We start from the raw sequence: 22,548 nt of genomic DNA on the forward strand, positions 1-22,548 counted from the left end.
ACTGGAGCAGGGAGGAGGGCCTCTCTCGATTCCCATCTGCCTGTCCTTCATGTCCCTTTTTTTTTTTTTCTTTTTTTTAAGGAATTAAATTAAGAGGATCGGAATCTACTTGCAGGCCTAGGGAATTTGCTGGCAGAAAGGGGAAAGAGAGGTTAATTGACAGAAAAAAGTTCCTCAGAACATGAAGTGGGAGCCAGAGCTCCAGTGCTGCCGTCCCTCTGGAAGGCAGATGGGAGGCTTCTGAGGGCAGGAGGGAAGGCCGTGTGTGTGACAGCACAGGGGAACGTGGAAGGACATGGAGGGACTTCCCGTGACCCTGCACTTCAAGGACTGTGTCTCCGAGTCCCTGCATTCCCCTGGGTCAGTCTTGCTGGGGCTCCTGCCTGACCCCTCACAAGCCGGGCCCTCAGAACATTCAGCCAGGGGCCGGCAGGCTGCCTCTTGATGGAGGTAAGGCCAGCCGCCTTGCAGTGAGGCACCTGCTCAGATCCGGGGGAGGCTGTGGTGGCCGAAGAAAAGTGACCACGCTGCTGAAAATAACAGCTGTAGCGGCGCGGGTCCGCCCTGAATTCCCACCATTCAGGGAACTTGTGAGCATTTTTACAAGTGTTAGGGTAACGTGTAATCTCACTCAAAATTTGTTCAGTGACTGCAAAGGATATTATTATAAATATACATGGCATGTATCAGCAGATGGTTTCCACCCAGAATAAAAGTTTATATTGATGGTCTAAGAAAAGAGAATAAAACAACAGGACTTAGGAGCCGGGTAAGGGCTGGGGGAACAGGATAAGGTTGCAGGTGGCAAGACATGGGAAGGTGGGCAGGTGACGTCCAGATTTTCGTGTTCTGCCTACAAATGACTAGAATAAATACATGCTAGCTGATCAGTGTTTCCTTTTTTTTTTTAAGATTATATTTATTTATTTGACAGAGATCACAAGTAGGCAGAGAGGCAGGCAGAGAGAGAGGAGGAAACAGGCTCCCTGCCGAGCAGAGAGCCCAACGCGGGGCTCGATCCCAGGATCCTGGGATCATGACCTGAGCCGAAAGTAGAGGCTTTAACCCACTGAGCCACCCAGGCGCCCCTGATCAGATTTTTCTAGCGTTTAGAAGGTGGAACAAGGGAAGGGGGTGATAATCACCCTGCAGGTAACATGTATTAATCCCCTACTGTATGCATGAGCCACAAGCGCTGGAGACGTATCATCTTTGAGTCCTCACAGCAGTTCCTTGAGGTGATGGCGCCATCCTTGTCTTAAAAATGAGAAGGGATTGCCCAAGGTCACCCTGCAGGGGTATGGCAGAGCCAGGTCTGGTGCCCAAGTCTGGTAGACCCCGGGGCCTGCACTCAACCGCCAGCTTGGGAGAAGTCCGGATGGATGGCCATGCCGTTGCAGCAGAGGCCCGAGGAAGCTACAGGTGGCCCCAGATCTCAGGAAGAGTCTTCTTCCCAGCCCGCAGGCTCTCTGCCAGACACTCAGGTGGCTGTCTATCTGTCAGGACCACTAAGCTTGACTCCCTGCTGAGCCCGTGAGAGCACAGGCCAGAGCTCTAGCAGCAGTCTTGCCACTTAGGCAGAAGCCCAGATTCTGACAAGTTGTCTTTGTTCTCTCTGTCCTCTTGCCCAAGGAGGTGACAGACTGAGCCCGGAGTGTCCTGTAAATGGGAAAAGGGGACAAAGTGATGAGTGCAGTTGACCTGTCTGTAACTAGACTTGTGTCTGCAGGGGCTCAGGCCCACCCTTCAGCAGGACCTGACCTGGAGACCCCTCCCTTCACGGGGTGTCTGCCGAGCCAGGCTGCGAGTTCTCCGTGGACAGACCCCAGCCGCTGGTGATGGTGGACAGATTGCCTCAGAGGGCAGCTGACACTTCCCGGGGGACGTATGAAGTGACTTTGTTTCGTCAGTTAAGTCAGCCTTATCCACTCAGTCATGCAATGAGTATTTTCATTCATTCGTTTCAAGTCGGAGAGACTGTCCGCCACTCGTGGAGTGTGTAGGCTGCTCCTGTGTGTCCCGGGTGCGTCAGAGCCACGGGGGTGGGGATCGGATGCGCGGACAGTGGGGACAGGAATCAGTGTGCAGCTCCGATACCTCCCTGTTCTCCTTACAGACGAGGGAACTGAGGCTCAAAAAAGTTAAGTCATTTGCCCGAAGTCAGCCTCTTTAGTAAGCAGCAGGTCTCAGACACCGATCCCTCTGGCCCCCGTGTGGGAGTCTTAGCTCCGTGTGTTACTGACTCTTGCCCGTGTGTTTGCTTCCAGTTCTTTAAGGCCTTTTCCAAGAATGGCTCAGGATCAGCATTGCCAGGTGGGTGTCCTGGTTCCAGTTGTCAGTATCTTCTTTTTCTTTCTGATGGGTTCCTGCTGAGATGAGGAGAGCCCAGCAAGTTCCGTAGGGTGAACGGTTTCCTAAGTGGAAATGGAGTTTTGTGTTTTCCTGGGGCCTTCCCGGCCAGCCTGGACGATGCCTTCTGGAAAAGGGGGCTGAAGAAACCCTTCTGTTTTGCTCTATTCAGGGTCCTGGGAAGAGGGGAGGGTCGCCATGAACCCAGACTAACCCGTCATGTCAAAATGGGGCTGGCATCCAGAGGGACAGAGCAGACATCCTCCAGGGAAAAGCACTCACGGGCTCCAGGCCAAGGGGCTGCTTCCTGCCCTCTGAGGGATGGGTCTTCTCGTGTAACTTAGGGCCACAGAAGAAGACCCCACCGCACTGCTCTAATAGAGAAGGACTGACCCATGCTCTGTTTCTCTCAGAACTAGCCTGTGCCCCGGGCCCTTTGTTTCAGCAAAGCTGACAAGGCCATTGGGATTATTCCTCCCTCCTCATGCGCCCCCTCCCCCATGTCCGTCTTCATCCAGTGGCTGGTGCTGATGTGGAGACGCTGCGGAAGAGGCTCATTGACGCCTTGGAGTCCCATAGTGACACGTGGCCCCCCGCCTGCCCCCCGCTGGAGCCTGCCAGGTATGCGGGGCTGGAGCAGGTGTGGTGCGGTGTGGGCCAGGATCGCAGGCCTGGGATTGAGAGGGTAGCGGGGACAGCTGCGTAGGGGATACGAAGGCCTTTGTCTCTGGGGCAGACCCTCTGTGGGCTAGAGCCCGGAGCCGCTCTGGAGCCACTGGTAGGAGACTCCCTGTCGCTGGAGGGCCTCCCTGCGGAGCCCTGGCTTTACAGGGCGGAAGGGTGCAAGGGAAGGAAGAGATGGGCGGGGGTTCTCCGGGCCATGCCTGCCTCTGCTTTTCACAGCCTGCGCTCAGGAATGTTTGTGGGGTGCAGCAGACTTCACAGGATCTTACCCAGAGGGGGCACTGACAGAGTGGACATGGGGACGAAGAAGGAAGGCTCAGAGGAAAAGGGAGCCCTGCCTATAAGAGGAAGTGGTCATCTTTCTGAGCGGTGGCTGTGACGGGGGGTGGGCCACACGGCTGGTGGCCCGCATCTGCCTGCCAGGCAGGCTTCCAAGATTGCCTCTTCTAGAAGGAAGGGGCACGGTGCCTCGCTTCAGCTCTCCCACAGAGGGTAAACTGAGAGCACTAGGTCTCGCCCTCCTAGATGAGAACTTGAGACAGGATAGAGCCCGCCTCAGGGATTCCTGCCAAGAAGGAGCAAATCTGGGTACCAGCAGGCACTGCTGGAGGGAGCCCAGCCTCAGAGCACAGGGAAGATCCCAGGGCCTGAGGAGGCTCATGAAGCAGGCGCTGGGGCTCCAGGCCCCCCACATCGATTTACTCATGTTCTTGAAAGCAGTAGTCCTGCCGACAGACTATGCTGCTAGCGTCAGTTGGGGTTGAATCCAACCCGCAATTTTTTTTTTTTTTTATCAGCTTGTCCAAGTGTCCCTCCTCCTAGAGGGTCCCACAGAGACCCTGGGCCCAGTGTTATTCTTGGTATGGTTTGGGGCTGCCCTAGACCCCTTCTCTCCGGGAAACATTCCTGCCAGCCTGCCCTTACTTACATTTCTCAGTGACCGTGTCCATCTCTCTCTCTCTCATGCACACACATCCTTCATGGTGCGTTTTCAGTCCCACGGATCTCAGAAGCCGCAGGTCAGGAAGACCTGCCAACCTCATGGGTCCTAAACATTGTCTGTATTCACTCAGCCTTGCCCTTACCAGAACACAGAGACTGCTGGTCTCAAAGCCCCCCTCCCGTCCTCCTCCTCCTCCTGCTCCTCCCGAGGCCACCTCATACTCACTCCAGATTCTTAAAAGAGACAGCGTGGAGGGGAAAAAAATCAACAATGTGGGCCAAACAGAGAAGCAGCTTGTGGGGAAGCAGAGGCAGCGTCCTCTGAGACTAAGGGTTTGGCTTGCTCCCCCTGGAGGGCTGGCGGGGGCGACTTCCATGGAGCCTCGAGTGGGAACAGGACGGGGATATATGGCTGCCCCCATAGTTTTGTGACAGGCGTGCTGTCCCCAGCAGGTCACTGCCGCTCTTGTCTCTTGCAGGCTGGAGGAGATTGATGGATTCTTTGCGAGAAACGACAAAGATTACCTGGCCCTGATCTTTGAAAAGGAAGGCTCCTACCTGGGTAGAGAGGTGAGCTCCCCCCAGGGTCCCTGCAACCCCAAGGTGGACGTCAGCAGAGAGCCCAGTGAGTTCAGGGGCTGGGCTGTTCTGGGGTCTCGGCCACGTGCACGTCTTAGCCCAGCACTGGCCTGACCCCTGCTGGAGGACCCAGGAAGTGTGGGAACTGGGCCTTTCCGTGGGAAAACCTTTGTCTTTTTTCTCTCTCTCGTTGACCGCGCCTCTGCAACACCCGCTGTTCACTGAGCACAGGACTAGAGTGCGGCACACGTAGTCGCTAATCTTCACAATTAAGGTTGATGATCGGGTAACAGGTTGAAGGGCCCCGGGCCAGTGGATTGGTGGAGCAGGGCTTTGAACCAGGTCTGTGAGTGCCGCAAGCCTGGTGGTTTCCACACCGCCCCACCCCTGCGGAACTGGAGCCTGGGTGTGGGGAGGGGCGGTCAGAGCTCGTTCGGGGACTCGGGAGGAAACAGTAACCGAACAGGCAGGTGTGAATTACTGCCCCATGGTGACCTGTCTGTCTGCCCCAAGCCCTGTTTCCCTGTCTGGAAAGCGTGATTGTTCCCTTTCCTCAGAGCACCTCTGGCACAGACGAGGCAGGTTAGGGGAAGGGCCTGGACTGGTAGCTGGTGCAGAGTAGGTGCTTTTTAAAGATCCGTTCCCCTGGCCTAATGCAGAGAGCTCTCCAGTCTGCCGCGGGCGCACAGACTTCTCTACACCCCTTGTGGGCTTTTCCCAGACGCGAGGGGGGACGGGCCAGGCCATGGGTGAAGTCCCAAGGCAATGCAGGGATGCAGAAGAGGCACGAGGTGGAGATGAAATTAAACACGACTGCTGGCTCCGACTGCTTTCCTCCTGAAATTCCTCAAGCATATCCAGGGTGCTGCGGGCTGCCTCCAGGCCTCTGAGCCCTGAGAGGGGAAACAGAGGACGATGGGGAGGGGCACGGAGCTTTGCTGAAGGACTTCCTGACCCTTCTGGGGTCCCAGTCCAGGCCTAATGACGAGGAAGTGATTAATAAATGTTCATTGGAAACAGATCTTCTCCCTACTGTCCCGCAGGGCCAGGTACCCTGTGTCCACGCAGAGGTGCTCAGAGATGGTTAGTGTGAGAAGCAGGAGGGCTCAGTAGTCAAGAGCCCAGACCCTGGAGCAAGTTTAACTGGGGTGCATTGCCCAGTCCCGGCACTTCCTGCCTCTGTCCCCGAGCACTTGATTTCACTGCTTAGCCTCTGTGTTCTCGTTTGCAATAAACATTTTAGTTTTTTGGTTTTTTTTTTTAAGATTTTTTATTTATTTATTTGACAGGGAGAAAGATCACAAGTAGGCAGAGAGGCAGGCGGGGTGGGGGGAAGCAGGCTCCTTGCTGAGCAGAGAGCCCGATGCGGGGCTCGATCCGAGGACCCTGAGATCATGACCTGAGCCGAAGGCAGAGGCTTAACCCACTGAGCCACCAGGCGCCCCAAGACATTTTAGTTTTTTAATGAACACTTATATACCCCAGTTACTTAAACATGCCCCAGTCACTGTTACACATTTCATAAAATTAACCCCTTTGGTCCTTTTAACAGCCCTCTGAGGTTGGTATGTGTGTTATTATTCCAGTTTTGCAAGTAAAGAAATGGAGTCGGGGAGGTTTAGGCCAGTGGGGCCAGGATGCAAACGCAGGCAGCCCCCGGCTTGGTCTCCTAATAATAGTTCCCATCTCATAGCATTATTTTGAAGATTCAATGAAGCGATCCATAACAGTCATAATACCTTCTCAGTAAATGTGAGCTAACACGATTTTCCCCCTTATTTCTTTCTAAAAATAAAATCATGTCTAAGTATGTTTTTCTGATTTGGAATAGAGATAGAAAGCCTTGTAAATATAAGAATAAAAATGAAACCACATTTTATTATGCCTTCTACAAATTACTTTCATTAGAAAGAAAATTGCATTAGATTGGACTGCCCTAGGGAATTCAAGGCGTGTGGTGTGCACAGTTCCAAGGCCCCTGTCCTGGGTAGCAAGTGCCTCTTGTCGCCTGTGGGGTAGTTGTGGTTGGTGGCAGGAGACTGCTGGCACACTCGTCCACTCCCCAAAAGGCTTAGAGTCTGGATGGTGCCCGCCCAGGGCTCCCTCTGCCCAGTGGCTGGGCCCCCGCCCCCACCATGTCTGTCTGTTTCCACAGGTGACTCTGGACTTGTCCCAGCACCAAGGCATAGCAGTGCGCAGGGTCCTGAACACGGAGGGTGATGTGGTGAGCAAGTTCGGGGTCACTGACTTCCCATCTTGCTACTTGCTGTTTCGGAATGGCTCTGCCTCTCAGGTCCACGTGTGAGTGCTGTGTGTCCCTCCGTCCCCTCTCTCCTCTCCCCCTGCCCACATCCCGCCTTCCCGCCTACAGAAGCCTGCCATGTTCTTCCTCCTACAGTTGCTCTGAGGAGCCCCCTTCTGCAGGAGAAGCAGCTGTGTATGGAGTGGGTGGGCAGTGCCAGGCACGCGGCCCCCCGGCCTCCAGCTCAGGAGTCCGGTCTTGGGCCCCTGGTGCACTCGCCGCTGCTCCAGCGCCATCGCCCTGGCAGCCCTGCTCTAGTCCCCATCCTCCGCGGTTCACAGACTCCTTGGCAGGCTGCGGGCCTGGCACTCACTCAGATATGCCTGACCCTCCCTCCCTTTGGTTTTCTAATTGCAGAAAAGTTCATTAGGAGCTAGACAATAGCCAGTTCCAAAATGCCAAGAGAAAACAATCAGGCCAGCCTCAGCCCCTCTGTCAGGCTCCTGCTGCTGAATGGCCTGTTAAATGGCGCCAGATGGTGCCTCGGTGCCCTCCCTGGGCAGATGATTGATGTCGCCTGGCTCCTGCCGGCAGGACCTCAAGGGCCAGGGAGACCAAGACTTGCCTGAGGTGCCCAATGAGCTGCCCTGTGGGGCCGTTAGCGCAATCCCGGAAGGAGGCCCGGCAGGGCAGCCCCTGGCCCTTGCCGGCCCCAGTGGCCAAACAGCACTGGGCCAGCCTCGTCAGGGAATTCCGCCGGGGGAGGGAAGCGTGTGGCAGCAGAAGGACAGGGAGGGACAGAAAGTGCCAGTCCTGGTGGGGACAGGAGGCATTGTCTCCTCACTTGGAGCTGGTGGAGGGGAAAATTGTTTGTGACGACGCTGCTCCTGAGCCATCTGCTGGGCGATAAACATCGGGCCGGGACAGCGGTGTGGAAAGCGGTGCTTCCCGGTGCCAGCTCCCCCGGGGTGTCCCCTCACGTGGCTGCTGGTCTTCACACCCTCCCTCCAGGCGGCCGTGACCAGGAGGTGTCGCCTGCCCTGAGGACTCTCTGTCAGAAGAGAGAAAAATCAAAAGGATTGTACAAGGATTAGAGAATTTAGTGTTGTTGTTATTACTGCCTGTTTTTAAAAAATCAGGTATCAAACCCCCTTGATTTCCTTGGGGAGTAGGGCCACCTCTGGTACCTCAAAGCAAGCTCGTGAGTGGGCAACCTCCTTTGGTCTCCGGCAGAGATAGTCAGACCCAGCCATCCTGTCCATGGGCAGAAGTAGCTCCGTCCCACAGCCCCTCCAGGGCAGGCTGAGGAATTCTCAGACCTGCCGCTTTTCCAGATGGGGCTTGGGCCTCAGACTGGTGTCAGAGAGCCTTTCCACAGCATGAGTAGTGGGTGGAAAGGCTAAAATAAGGCCTGGGCGCCTTGGTTTGACCTCACTGAGGATGAGATGTAACCAGATTCAAGTATGTCTTTTTTTTTTTTTTTTTTTTTTTTTTGAGATTTTATTTATTTGACAGAGACAGCAAGAGAGGGAACACAAGAAGGGGAGTGGAAGAGGAAGAAGCAGGCTCCCCTCTGAGCAGGGGGCCCGATGTGGGGCTTGATCCCAAGACCCTGGGATCAAGACCCAAGCAGAAGGCAGATGCTTAACGACTGAGCCACCCAAGTGCCCGAGATTCAAATATTTCTTTCTTTTCTTTTTTTTTAAGATTTTATTTATTTATTTGACAGACAGAGATCACAAGTAGGCAGAGAGACAGGCAGAGAGAGAGGAGGAAGCAGGCTCCCTGCCGAGCAAAGAGCCCGATGTGGGGCTCGATCGTAGGACTCCAAGATCATGACCTGAGCCGAACGCAGAGGCTTTAACCCACTGAGCCACCCAGGCGCCCCTGGATTCAAATATTTCTTAATAAACATTTCTGTCAAGGGGCGCCTGGGTGGCGCAGTTGGTGAAGCATCTATAGCTCTTGGTTTTGGCTCACGTCGTGATCTCAGGGTCATGGGATCAAGCCCCATGTCGGGCTCCACACTCAGCACAGAGTCTGCTGGAGATTCTCTCCTTCTCCCTCTGCCCCTCCTGCCTATGCTCGCTCGCTCGCTCTGAAATAAATAAATAAATCTTTAAAAAATAAATTAAAAAAATAAACATTTCTGTCAGCTGAGCCACCTGCCTCCTCTCCTGACATGATTTTGTCCTGGGGTCTCTTTCTCCATACCCACTGCCTCCCCTCTGGTTTCTTCCCTCACAGGCTTGCGGAATCCAGGTCCTTCTACACCACTTACCTGAAGAGGTTCTCCAGGGCCCCCCAGGAGCCTGTCCCCACCAAGGCTGTGCCAACCACTGCTCACACAATAGCTCCCACTGTGTGGAAAGTCGCAGATCGGTAAGGCCACGCCCCCTTGCCTCCCCAGAGCCTCACCTCTGATCACAGAGCCCCGGCCTCCATACCACACTCTGGTCCCTATCTTGAGCTTAGCACATGCCTTTCCAATCGCAGACCCCCTGAAGCCTGGCCTTGGCCTTTGGGCTCCCCTGGCTGCCGACCACACACAGAAGAGTCATAGTTGTTGGGATCAAGCAGCAGTCACCCAGGGGCCAGCCCCGTGTCTGCTGACTGTGGGAGGTGCCAGACAGCACTTGCTTGTGTAAGTGATGGAGTGAACACTTTCCAATGCCCACATTCCTTAAACTTAACGCGATTCAAGAGCAAGTGGGATCAGCTTGGAGGGATACCCTGTGGCCTTCTGACCAACTTCCCACCCGAGCAGCCATCTCTTCTGCAGATGTTTTTGAGTACCTGCTACCCACTAGGCACTGTAATTCGGACACACACAGATATGCAGTCCCTTCCCCCAGAGTTTACAGCCCCTTCCAGGAGGTCACTGACCTCTTCTGAATGCCTCTGGTGCCGGAGAGCTCACTACCTTCTGGGCTAGCCTGTATCTTTGTGCATAGACATAACCATGAGGAAGCTGCTTTTCTCTCCCAAGCCCCTTGGCTCTGCTCTTGCAGCAGAATTCCTGCTCGTTGGGTAGGAGATGGGGCTCTAAGCCTCTTAAGCTGGCACCGGCGGTATGCCAAGGAGAAATGGCTGACCGGGCGGCTCAGAGCCGCATCGGGAAGGTGGCCTCCACGAGGAGACGGTACAGGAGAACTGAGGGAGAGGTCATCTGATTTCCAGAGGGTTTTGCATCCCAACATGAAGGACTTGCAGGGTAGGAAGTGAGAGTTTTAGTAAATTGGGTAAGAAGGAAACAGAGACCTAGACGTGGGAACTGTCATCACGGTCGTTCACATTATGATGACTCCCATCGTTCGAATTATAGCCGCTGACACTTATGGGCCTCAGGGGCCAAGCTCCGTGCTGGGCACCTTCCATACATTATCCCATAAGTCAGGGGCCACGTCTTGAGGCAGACCGCAAGAATGGAGAGGTACCCAGACCCAGGACACCGCGGTGGCGGCTAGAGAGGGTCCTTTGCCCTGAGGGTAGAGCATAGGGGTTTACAGCACTGACCCCTTGAGCGACCCTGCTGGCTCCCTGCAGCGTTAGGAGGTAGGTGCGGCTGGAGTAACCAGTTCACTTTACAGGTGGGGTCGCTGAGGCCCAGAAGGGTAGACTGAGTTGCCTCCCAGAACTGAGGCCAGAACCCAGGCCTCAGGAGGCAGGGATAGAGAAGCAGCCACCGTGCCGAGCCCTTTCCTACAGAAGCTCGAGCCCAGGCCCTGAGCCAGCAGGATGGGTGCGGCGTGAGGCAGCCAGCTTGGAGCCTGCAGCCTTTCCCCCGGGGCTGGGATGGCCCAAGAGGTGTGACCGGGAGCCTCACCCGCTCCCCAAGGCCTGGCAGCTGTGAGGACATCAGCCCCCAAATAAAGACACGCCAGTTGCCCTCCTAACCCTCAGCCCCCACCATGCCCTGCCTCGGAGCGCAGCCGGAGCCTTGGTCTTTCAAAGAGGGCCAAGGTTTCCAGAGCCACATTGTCTGGGCGCACCCATTGTTCTGTCTGTCCCTAGGGGTCTTTGTTCAGAACAGGGAGCAAAACTCAGCCTTCCCCCAGCCGCCTGATTAAAAGCACCTTCAGTGAGTCCCAGGAGGGGCCGGCCCTGAGCCTGTGGAGGAGACCCCTACTTCGTGCCAGGAGCTGCCGAGTGGCTTGCGTTTCTGCTCTTATTTATTCCTCTCAGCAGCCTTCCCGTGAGCAATTTATTATTTCTCTGTTATAGTAAATGAGGAACTGTGGCTCAGAGAGATTAAGTAATACTCAAGGTCACAGAGCTGGTTAGTGGCAGAGCCCAGTGCTAACTTACAGGACTCTGTGACCATCGGCAGTGGCCCTCCCCTTCCCTCCCTGTAGCGCTGGGTGCTCATCCCCAGCCCCCAGCCTGTGGTTAACACCCCCCCCCTCTCTCCACCGCCTTCTGGGTCCTCAGCTCCAAGATCTACATGGCTGACCTGGAATCCGCGCTGCACTACATCCTGCGGGTGGAAGTGGGCAAGTTCTCTGTGCTGGAGGGGCAGCGCCTGGTGGCCCTTAAAAAGTTCATGGCCGTGCTGGCCCAGGTGAGCAGGGCCCCAGCCTCCCTTGTCTGTACCCCCCTTGGGAGCTCCTGATCTGGCTGGACACCTGGACCCACAGCGGTCCCGGTCCACCGAGGGCTGCTGCCCCAGGCTGCTGGCTGGGTAGGGCAGGGCCGGGTGCCCTGGGATGTTCCCCGCGGATTCTGCCTGGGTCCCCCACTACAGTCGGAGCATGGAGTGAGGCCATGGTCACTGGGGAAGTGGGACCCGCGGATGCCACAGGGAAGGAAAGAAGGCTTTTCTGCATCTCCTCTCTTCCTTCCCAGTCACTGGTCATAGTGTGACCGGCTCCTTGGCCACCCCTTCCTGGTGGTTTCCAGCCGACATTGCTACTCTCTGAAGTGTAGCTCCTGCCTGTTGGGGATCTGCTGTGTGTCAGGCATTTAATCCTCTTGCCTTTGCACAATGGCAAGTGTTAGTCCCATTTCAGAGCCCCAGGGTGTTCAGGGGACTTGCCTCATGCCTCCCAGTGAGGAGGTGTCGGGAGGACCTGGGCTGAGATCTCTGGCCCCAGAGCCCATGGTCCTTTCTTTGCCACACAGCTTGCTCAGCTCCGTGAAGGTGAGATGCAGGCCCCCTTCCTTCTGCACCTATCTCCTCCTCCCTCCCCACATCCTTCCGTCTGCTTCCAGATCCCTGGCCAGTGCTGCCCTACTTAGAACCCCAGGCTCCGGGCTGTGGAGGACCGCTGAGTCAGATGTGGGCTCCGGTCCCCTTTGCAGGCTGGCTGCTGACACAGCCACCCTCCGTCCCCGGGTGCCAGGTCTGCGGCAGCTGGGGCTACCTCTGGGGGTGATCTGTGCCTCCCCAGCAGGAACTGCCTGCCAGCCTCACCCCTGTCCTGGCCTTCAGGCCCATCTGGCTCGTCTGTGTGGCGCTGGTACAGCCTGAGGCCAGAGCCTTTGGTCCCTCCCCCAGGTCCCTGCTCTCTCCTAGAAGCAGCTGGAATGACTGGCCACTGGGTGGCGTGCGGTCACCAGCGTTTCCTGCTCGAGGCAGGTGGTGACTCCCTGAAGTCCAGAGCCCTTAATTCATCCTTCCTCCTGACACCAGGGCCTGAGGAGGAGGAAGGGTCCAAGTCAGGATGATGGGCGAAGGTCAGTGAGAAACGCTGACTTGAAGCTGTAAATTCATGTTGAGAGCCCAGAGGCCGGAGCGGGAGCCTGTCAGAGACCAGATTCTTCCGGCCCCTTCTCCCTCAGGGCCAGTGGCCAGCCCTGGAAATCTGTAATGGCTTTCTCAGGGGACCGGATCCACTGGCAGGTTTTTCTGTTTCATGATCATTCTTTGCTCTTTTTCCTCCACAAGTTTCTCGGTGTCTTTGTCCTCCTGACCTGTGTCTTGGTGGTTTTATCTGACCCGCTCTGCTGGTGTCCCTCCCTTCTCCTGCCCCCTCCCCCCGCCTGTGGGTGTGTGTTGTGTGTGTGTGCACGCGCACGCACGCACATCTGTCCTCCTCCCTGGAGTCCTTGTGGCTTTAAAGTGCTGATACTAATCAGATTTCAGTTGACTTATTGTCAGAGTAGCTTTTCATGTTCCTCAGAGACTCTTGGGAGTTACCAGCAAGGTCTGGACCTTGGCTATAAGCCCCCGGGCCGCCTTGTCCCCACCAGCGGCCCATGGAATACAGATGAAAGGCTGTTGGCCAGCCTCGCCCAGCAGGCAGTCAGCTGGTCTGTCAGAAGATCGCCCACAGAGAGGACCCTGTGGCCCAGGTTCCCAGGTGCTCAGCCTTCCTCCCAGGGGCAGTGTGGGGTCAGGGTCAGCCTTGAGAGAGGGAGGCCTGAGGGCTGAGCCTCACTTAGAGCTCTGTCCTCTCCCAACCCCTTCCCCCACCTTGCCAGGTGCCCCAGAGCAAAGGTAACGAAGAACCGCATTTGTATCTGAGGAAGAATGTTTCTCTGGTGGCTTAGGAGCATTTCAGGAAACTGCCCCTCCTCACCTCTGTGGAACCCCCTCCCCTCTGTGGGACTGCGGAGCTCTGGGAATTGCTTTTCCCGCCCCAGCTTCTCCTTATGCCTCCCACAGCACTTCCCCGGCCAGCCCTTAGTCCAGAACTTCCTGCATTCCATAAATGACTGGCTGAAGAGGCAGCAGAGAAGGAAAATTCCCTATGGTTTCTTTAAAGCTGCCCTGGACAACAGGAAGGAGGTGAGTCTGGGGGCAACTGAAGACCTTCTCCCTGTCCTCAGTGACTGTGGGGATGGAAGGGGTTAACCCTGTAGCCTCTGCCCTCCACCCACTTGCATTCCGGAAGGAGTCCAGGATCTCGGTTGGGCCCTTCCAGCAATAATGAATAAACCGCTACTTACTGAGCCGTCTGCGTGCACATCTCATCTCATCTTCCCAGCATGGGCGGAAGGTAGCTCTTATCCCCATTTAGCAGATGGAGAAGCTGAGGTTAAGAGAGGTTAAGTAACTCTCTAAGATCATCAGGCCAGTAGGTGGTTGGGCCGGGATTTAAGACTGAGTGTGAGCAAGTTTGTCGCTGGTGCTGCCAGCAGGCACATCGGGCCCCTCACAAGGCCCGTCTGGCCCTCTCCGGGGGCACCTGTCCGGGCTCCTGTGCTCCCGCTCTGTGCAGAGCTGGCCCAGTGCAGCCTGCAGAGACGCCCGGCTGTACAAGTGTGTCGGATGCCAAAGCTCGAAGGGACCTCAGAGGCCAAACCCCTCATTTTACAGATGGGGAAGTTGAGGCTAGAATAGGGATGTGACTCTGTGTCACAGCTTTTCAAATCTGCTGCTCCTTTGACGGGCGTAGCCGGTGGAAGGGAGGTGCCACCTTCCTGGTGGTGAACTGGAGAGGGACTTCATTCGCCTCAGGACTGTGTGCTGACTTTGAGTCTCCCGGAAGCTTCTTTCCTCTCGCCGCCCATCCCTTTCTCTTTCTTCCCCGTATACGCTCTCGTGCACGTGTGTGTTCTCAGGGCACTGTGATTGCCGAGAAGGTGAACTGGGTTGGCTGCCAGGGGAGTGAGCCACATTTCCGGGGCTTTCCCTGTTCCCTGTGGATCCTCTTCCATTTCCTGACGGCGCAAGCAGCTCGGCACAGTTTCGACCACTCACAGGAGACAGGTGAGCCCAAGGCCTTTGCCCCGGCCCGGCCCTCCACAAGCTTCGTGTCGCAGGCCCAGAGGTAGTTGATTCTGCATTTGCAGCTGGCCACGTGCACTCAGCCCAGAACCGGGACGCGGAGGACCTGGAGTGGCCACGCATTCCTGTCCCCAGCCCCAGGGTGGTGCCCTGTGCAAGCTCGGGGCTGTAAGATTCTTCCTGGCTTTCTTGGAGCCATAAGCTTGCTTTGTTTATAGAACTTTGTGATAAATTTGTGGTTCTATTTCGTATACTCCTATAAAACTAGGAATTTCGTCTGTTTCAGTCTACATGGCTGATACTGCATACTTTGAACAATTTTATTGTTTCCCACGGAAAAATCATTCTTTTTTTTTTTTTTTAGAGAGGGAGTTTGCAAGCTGGGGAAGGGGAGGGTCAGAGGAGAGGGAGAGAGAACCTTAAGCAGACGGAGCCAATGGGGTCTTTGTCTCACAACCCTGAGATCATGACCTGAGATGAAATCAAGCTGGACGCTTAACCAACTGAGCCACCCAAGCGCCCCCGAAAAATCGTTTTCTAAGGAAGGCTGGGGAAACACATTGCCCCTTGTGCCCTATTCCCTCCTCAAACCATGTGGCTGCCCTCCGCCGCTCACTCTGCCTCATACCTTTACCTCACGACCAAAGGGCAGGTGTCCAGCTCAGTCCCCACTGACTGAGGGTTAGATCACCGGGGTCAGCCTGGAGGAGGCATCAGTGGGCCGGAAAGCGCCCCGCTTTCTAGGGGCAAGGGGCAGGGGGCAGAGAGCTGCTGTGCAGCGGGCCAAGGCTCTGAGCCAGGGAGGGGGCGTGCAGGGAGAGGGAGAAAGGCTTCAGTGCAGTGAGGAGGGGCAGGGGGAGGTGAGCTGAGGGGGCGTGCAGGGAGAGGGAGAAAGGCTTCAGTGCAGTGAGGAGGGGCAGGGGGAGGTGAGCTGGGACCGGATGGAGGAGCAGGAGCTGAGCCAGGGAGGAGGGAGGAGAGCGTCCCAGTAGAGGCAGAGGGGATTAGAGGACCAGTCCGTCTGTCAGCCCCGGGATTGGGTCTGGTGGTGCACAAGCCAGGAAGTCCCTGCCTCAGGGGACAGCATTGCAGGGGCCGGAGACAGGCAGTAACCTTATAGGTACCTCATCTGGGTAGGGTGATGAGTGTCCTGAAGAAGACACACTAGGGGGCGTGGAGGAGGGACGAAGAAGGGGGGCCTCGTAGCTCCGGGAGGCTTCCCTGAGGAGGTGGCCCTGCGCGGACCCCGGGCTGGGAAGAGAGGTTTCCAGGCTGCCCCGACAAAGTGCTACACACGGGGGTGCTTCCCCAAGAGAAACTTATTTTCTCCCAGTTCCTGAGGCTGGCAGTTCAGTGTCAGGAAGGTCGGTGTCTGCCAGGACCTCTCCTTGGCTTGTAGATGGCCGTCTTCTCCCTGAGCGTTCGTGTGGTCTTCACTGGGTGTGTGCGTGTCCAGATTGCCTCTTCTTATAAGGACACCGGTCCTGTGGCTTAGAGCCCACCCTCGTGATCTCATTTGACCTTAATTGTTTCTTTAGACTCTTTGTCCAAATACAGTCACTTTCTGACATGCGTGACGTGTGAGTGCAGGTGGACGCAGTATGGCCCGTGACACAGGCCAAGGAGTAACAGGTGCCAAGAACAAATCTGATGTGTTTGCAGCCCCAAAATGAGGCCAGTGGCAGAGCCCAGTGTGGGGAAGGTTGGGGGGGGCGGTGCAGGCCTGATGGTCTCAGCGGGGGTGGGGTTGGGATTTCCTGGTCAGCACTATGAGATGCCTCTGGACGGGTGCTTAGAGAGACCACTGGGTGGAGGGTGGGCTGCCCCTGGCAGGGGTGGAACGCGCCTGGGAGAGGCGGTAGCAGCCCAGGCCAGAGCGGTAGGTGGTGTGTAGAGGAAGTGGTCAGATTTGGGAGTATTTGAAAGTGGTGCTGAGTGGAGCTGTGGCCAACTGGACAGAGAGCATATGCAGGAGCCAGGACCCAGCATGGACCCCAGAGCCGTTGGGCCTGAGCAGCTGGTGGACGATGGTTCTATGAGCTGAGAGATGGGAGGGTGTAGACAGTGGGGGACTCCGTGGTCTGTGCCCACTAGCTGTGTGAACAGAGTCATAGACGGGTGAGTCCGGGGCTCAGGGGAGAGATCCCAACCTTGTGGGCAGTAGCATGGGGGGTGATAGGTAAAGCCTTGCGACCGGGTGGGCAGCGGATGGCGCGGAGGCCTGGGCTCTGTGGCGTGCAGCCTCTGGGCCTCTGCCGAGGAGCAGGAGCCAGCGAAGGGGACGGAGAAGGAGCAACTACTGCAATTTCCGAATACCGTGTCGGAAGAAGGAGGGTGTAGGTGGCCCGGCGGGGGCCGCAGTCCTGCGGTGGGCCGGGGAGGGGGGTGGTGGCTGCCAGGCCCGGAGCTCTCTGGCAGGCGTGGTTGCGGTGGGGCAGCAGTGAGAAGGGCCTGGCTAGATGGGGTGAAGAGAGACTAAGAGGCCAGAAATTGGAGATAACGGGGCAGGCACTGGGGTCAGAGAAGGGATGTCTTTATTGCAGTTGTCTTTACTGGTCCTATTAAGGGAGAAATCAATGACGTGCCAACAAAAGAATATATATGTACAGGGTTGAAGTCCTGAGGAAGCCAGAAGGGGTGAGGTTCCAGAGCACAGGGTGGGGGTGGGGGAGACAGCTTCGGGGCCGTGTCAGCTGGGCCGGGAGAAGGCAGCACTGAGGAGGCCCGGGAGGTGGGAGGTGAGGCCTGGCCTTCGGGGCTGCTCACGTCACCAGGAATGATGGCGTGGGGAGTGGTCATGAGCAGGACACAGAGCGGGGTGTGGGAGTCCCAGAGAATGGAGGGGTGGGACCGTGAGTTCGGTTTTGAGGGGCTGGGGTCCTACAACAGGACAGTTGGACAGCAGCCCACAGCAGGGAGGGTCCTGCTGCCACCCCAGGCCTGACGAATGAGGCGTGTGGAAGACAAAAGGGTTTAAGAGACACATGTTTCGGCGAGCCCAGGGTCAGAGCAAGGAGGTGAGGGGAGTATTCAAAGGTGCGTGCTGATGCCAAGCTGGGGGCCCCGTGGGAGGGAGTGGGAGGCAAGGGGAGATGGAGACAAAGCAGGAGATGTGCCGAGCCGGATCCAGGGGGACCCCTGAGGCAGTGCCTGAAGGAACAGGAAGCCTAAAGTGGGCTGGGCGCAGGAGGGGTGCGGGGGCAGGTGCTGGGCCATGTGGCCCCTGCCTGCCTCTCCAGACGGGTCTCCAAGAGCCTCAGTGTCCTTCTGGTGAGTTTGGGTTTTATCCTGAGTGTCAGTTGGTGACAGGGACCAGGATGAGTGGCAGAGAAAGGAAACTGGGATTTAGGACTTTAGGAGGTGACGGGGTCAACTCTAAAGTGACCCCTGGAAGGCGGCCGGGTGTGCAAGGAGACCGCAAGCCCTTCCTCAGAAGGTGGGCCTGCGGCAGGCGCAGTGGTGGGGCTGGCGGGCACAGGCGGCCCATGAGGCCCCCGTGACAGGCACGGCCCTCTCCTGCCCGCAGCCAGGGCCCAGGAGGTCCTCCAGGCCATCCGCAGCTACGTGCGTTTCTTCTTCGGCTGCCGAGACTGCGCCAACCACTTCGAGCAGATGGCAGCCAACTCCATGCACCGGGTGGAGAGTCTGAACAGCGCCGTGCTCTGGCTCTGGTCCAGCCACAACAAGGTCAACAATCGCCTCGCCGGTAAGGAAGGGCCCCCTCCAAGGCCAGAGTTACCCACAGAGGGAGAGGGAGGTAGGGGGGTTTGGGGACCTGGACCAGAGGTAGGAGGCGGGACACTTATTGCCCCTGAGGTAACACCCCGTGTTTCACTGTGCACAGAGCCCTTCCGCATGCTCTGCCTGTCCTGCTGAGATAGGGCAGTGTCTTGGACCCATTTTCCAGGTGAGGAAGCTGAGGCTTTGACACTCTAGGACTGTGGTCTTCCAACGCCACTGCTCCCTTGTTCCCCTGCACCAGGGCCCCTTTTCTGGAACTCTTGGGGTCCCTCTCTTACCTCCCCTGTTCTTCCTCTGCCTGTTGTCTCCTTCCTTACTCACACCAACAGGGAGGAGAGAGCTGGGCTTTTCCACCCACTAGAAAGGGTCTAGCAATGAAATGTGCTGGAAAGGAAAGACCACGTCCTTCCTAGGAAAAATGGACCGATTCCCTTAGGGGGAGGCCTTGTTTTCTGAGGGTCCCCACTTCCGGTGTTTTCTGTTCCCCAGGCACAGGAGTCTGATGTGTCCAACAGGCAGAAGCATCAGACTCCAGAGTGACCAGAGCGAGTGGGGAGGGGGCCATCTGTAGCCGGGAGCCCAGGCTTATCTGTGGGGAGAGGGGAGAGCATGTGGACGACTGACCCCCTCCCGCCCAGCCCAGCCTTAGGAGGTTAAAGGAGCTGAATGGAGCAGGTGGCAGTTCAGGCTGCTGTCTCCTGGGGCCTCCTGGTGGGCTTTGAAAGGAAGACAGGAGCCTGTCTCTCCTCTCACCCCTTCCCTCCCTGCCAACCCCCACCGCCACATGCTCCCTTTGACCCTCCAGCCTCATGACCTCGGCAGGCTCCCTGCTTCCCTGGGGACCCAGATGCTGCTGGAGGCTCGATCTGGGGCTTCTCCTGGAGGGGCCCAAAAGAAGCCAGAACCCTGACCTCTGCAGTGGGGTCTTTCCAGATCAAACTAGGAAGAGGGCTTACTTGGCAAGGCTGGTCACTACTGCTTCTCATGATACCCTTGGAATCTACTCGATGTCCCCACCCCAAAATAACCATTCGGACTTTGACTTCACTTGCCACTGCTTCATTCTGGCCAGCATCTTTTTCTGCCCTTGTGAAATCCTGTAGGAGAGGTGCCTCCTCCAAGAGATCTGGGCTGGTGGATGTGCCCGGGTGACCCTGGGCGAGGAGCTAGTGGCAGGCTCCGCTGGAGACTCAGCCTGCTCTATCAGCCATCAGAGCAACTTCCTGACTCTCCCAAGTGCCCTCCTCCCCACCCAGGCCCCCCAGGCGCCCCTATGCTCCCCCTTGGAAGTCCCTCTCGCCACCCCCAGGAGGAAATCCCACTGACTCCTACCCCCCAGGGCTGCTTTGGCATAAAGGAGAACACCTATGGAATGACCATGTGCCACAAACTCTTGTTTTAAAACATTTTCTGGGGCACCTGGGGGGCTCAGTCGGTTAAGCATCTGCCTTCAACTGGGGTCATGATCTCAGGGTGGTCCGGGAATCAAGTCCGGTGTCTGGCTTCCTGCTCAGCGGGGAGTCTGCTTCTCCCTCTGCAGCTCCCTGTTCTTGTGCTCGCTCACTCTCTCTCTGTGAAGTAAATAAAATCTTCAAAACACACACACACACACACACATTTTCCCCTTAGTTACAAAAGTAAGGAAGTGGCAGCAGGGAGCCGCTGTCCGTCCCTAGGAGGCAGGCTGTGGTGGCTGCGGGGTAGGAGTCCTCCGTGGCCAGAGCGGCCCCAGCACTGCTGTTGGGCTCCACGGGCTCTAGGCTAGGTTTTTTGTTTTTGTTTTTTAAAGATTTTATTTATTTATTTGACAGAGATCACAAGTAGGCAGAGAGGCAGGCAGAGAGAGAGGAGGAAGCAGGCTCCCTGCTGAGCAGAGAGCCCGATGTGGGGCTCGATCCCAGGACCCTGGGATCATGACCTGAGCCGAAGGCAGAGGCTTAACCCACGGAGCCACCCAGGCGACCCTCTGGGCTAGGTTTTACAGGGCTTCCCACCCACACGTCATTTCCAAGGGCAGTGAGGAGCCCTTCTAGCAGATGAGAAAGCGAGCGTTCTGAGGGAGGAATGGGGTCTGGGCTCTGAGGTGGGCCGAGGGCTCACCGCCCCTCCATGTGTGTTTCCCTCCCCAGGGACCGCCAGTGAGGACCCCCACTTCCCCAAGGTGCAGTGGCCGCCCCGTGAGCTCTGTGCTGCCTGCCACAACGAACTCCGGGGTACGGCTGTGTGGGACCTGAACAATACTCTGCGATTTCTCAAGACCCACTTCTCGCCCAGCAATGTGGTCCTGGACACGCATTCCCCTCGGCGGGGCCCCCGGATGGCTGCCCAGAGGATGGCAGCCAGAAATGCCACTCTGAGTCCTGCGAAGGTGGCGATGGTGGCGGGCCCGGGGACAGAGTCCCTCGGAACCGCTGTTCCTGGCGTTGCCGTGGAGAGACTCGGGGCGAGTCAGCCCCAGGATGTGCTCATTGGCTTCGGGGCCACCATGGCCGAGCCAGAGCAGGGGTCCCCCGAGCATGTAGCGAAGCTTCAGAGGGATGAGGCGGAGCAGCCCGAGGGGCGGCAGCACGTGAGCAGGCGAGACAGGGGAGCCACGCTGCTGGCGGAGTTCCTGGCCGAGAAGAGCCATCCCAGAGCCCCTTTGGAGCTGCGGCGAGTGGGCCGCAGCTCCAAGCAGCTGGCCAGCATCCCCGAGGGGGAGCCAGAGGCGGGGCCCATGCGGGGCCAGGGCCAGTGGCTGCAGGTGCTGGAGGGGAACTTCTCCCACCTGGACATCAGCCTCTGTGTGGGGCTCTACTCCCTGTCCTTCATGGGCCTCCTGGCCGTCTACACCTACTTCCGGGCCAGGATGAGGGCGCTGAAGGGCCATGTTGGCCACCCCGCAGCCTGAACCATTCAACTTGGGGAAGGGGCAGGGCCGGGAGCCGCCACTTGTGGTGCTCTCCCAGCCCCCTGCCCCTCTCCCCTCTCCCCGTGTTCCTTGTCCAGGGAAATCCAGAGAAACCAGTTGCTCCAGTGGACCTCCTTGGGCCTTCTGGGAAGGAATGTTCCATAGACATGAAAGCATGCGTAGGGCTTGTGTTCATCTGAAGTGCAGGGGAGGCAGCGTTGGGCAGAGGGGTTGGGAGGCTCAGCACCAAATTCCTCTCTTTTACCTTATTTGAAGTCCCTCCTTGCTCTCGCTGAAGCTTCCGTGTCTCCACTTGGTCTTGGCCCTAAAAACTGGGGCAAGCCAAGGCCAAAGATCCCCGGGTTCCCCTTCCAGAGGAGAGTTCCCAGCCTAGTGGGCTAGAGCCGAACTCCTCACTGTATTCCCGAGCTCCATCCATCCCGCTCCCTTCCGGATGCAAAGAGGCCTTTGTGCCAGAGAAGGAAGGACTGTCTCTGGCCCTCTGTGGCCTGTGTGTCCTCCAGCCCCTCAAATCTCCAGGGTGGGGCTTGCTTCTGGGTGCGGGAGGGGATGGTCTGGAAGCTTCTGAGAGTCCTGCTGGTCTCCCAGGTGAGGCTTGGGTTCAGGGTTGGAGGGAGGAGAGCTTCTGGCTCCTTCCCCAGACCTCTGCTGCTGGCGCTGGTGTGGACTTGGACGGGTGATGGCCTCGGGGCTGGGTGGTGAGCTTGGCAGCACCTGAGAGCGGCTAGCAGGGGACTTAGGGATGGGTGGTGGTGTCTTTAGTGCCTTGGCTCTGGGCTTAGCTGTGAGGGGAGAGGGAAGCTTCAGGGAAAAGACGGTTGCTTCAAATGTGCTTTGGCTCCTCCCCAGCGGACTCCACCCCTGTTGGAGCTGGGTTTGCTGTCTTTTGATTTTGGCCTCCAAAACAGATGTTAGTCTCTGAATGCGGAGGGTGCTGGAGTAAGGGGGGGGTATCCTCTCTCCTGAAGGTCCACCTCCCGTCGTGTAGAAGTTCAAAGGGTCAGCGGGAAAGGTGGCTCCATACACATGCTTGATTCCCACTCTGCCCCACTGCTTGGGAAGGTTGTGGAATAAATTATTTTTGTTAAAGCAAGCCCTGGTGTGTTCTTTAAGTTGCTGTTTGGAGACCTTGAGTCCAGAATGCACAGAATCCAGCCTCTGTGGGAATCCAGCCAGACATGCTGGCCCTTGGCTCACGGAGCTCCCGCCCTGCAGGGGACAAGGTGCCCTGGCCCTCCTCCACGGTCCCCGGAGACCTCCGGCCCCAATCCCCTTCCATCTCCAGGGGTGCAGGGGACAGAGCTTGGTGAGTCTAATGCCGCTGCCTCCTGTTTCCCCAGCCTCCCTGGAGTTCCGGTTCTGCTCCCGGAACCTTCCTCTGCACCTGCCGAGCCCGCCACAGCCACACCTCCCTCCCTCATCTCAAGG

The 22,548-nt window shown here is 57.3% G+C and overlaps 1 protein-coding gene across 1 annotated transcript in view; it reads left to right on the plus strand.

Moving 5' to 3' along the window:
* LOC111150858 (sulfhydryl oxidase 1-like) overlaps window positions 1-22,204 on the plus strand; it is a 35,156-nt gene extending 12,952 nt beyond the window's left edge. The window contains exons 3-12 of the mRNA XM_022508496.1: window positions 2,268-2,313; window positions 2,868-2,970; window positions 4,455-4,545; window positions 6,710-6,855; window positions 9,044-9,178; window positions 11,228-11,357; window positions 13,404-13,526; window positions 14,303-14,450; window positions 17,995-18,174; window positions 20,339-22,204. Coding sequence (XP_022364204.1) covers window positions 2,268-2,313; window positions 2,868-2,970; window positions 4,455-4,545; window positions 6,710-6,855; window positions 9,044-9,178; window positions 11,228-11,357; window positions 13,404-13,526; window positions 14,303-14,450; window positions 17,995-18,174; window positions 20,339-21,099 — 1,863 coding nt within the window. The 3' untranslated portion in view covers window positions 21,100-22,204. The remainder of the gene's footprint in view (window positions 1-2,267; window positions 2,314-2,867; window positions 2,971-4,454; window positions 4,546-6,709; window positions 6,856-9,043; window positions 9,179-11,227; window positions 11,358-13,403; window positions 13,527-14,302; window positions 14,451-17,994; window positions 18,175-20,338) is intronic.
* The last annotated feature ends 344 nt before the right edge of the window (window positions 22,205-22,548 follow it).

This window comes from Enhydra lutris, unplaced genomic scaffold, assembly GCF_002288905.1.
Source record: "Enhydra lutris kenyoni isolate GAN:26980312 unplaced genomic scaffold, ASM228890v2 scaffoldscaffold24, whole genome shotgun sequence".
Classification (NCBI taxonomy): Eukaryota; Metazoa; Chordata; class Mammalia; order Carnivora; family Mustelidae; genus Enhydra; species Enhydra lutris.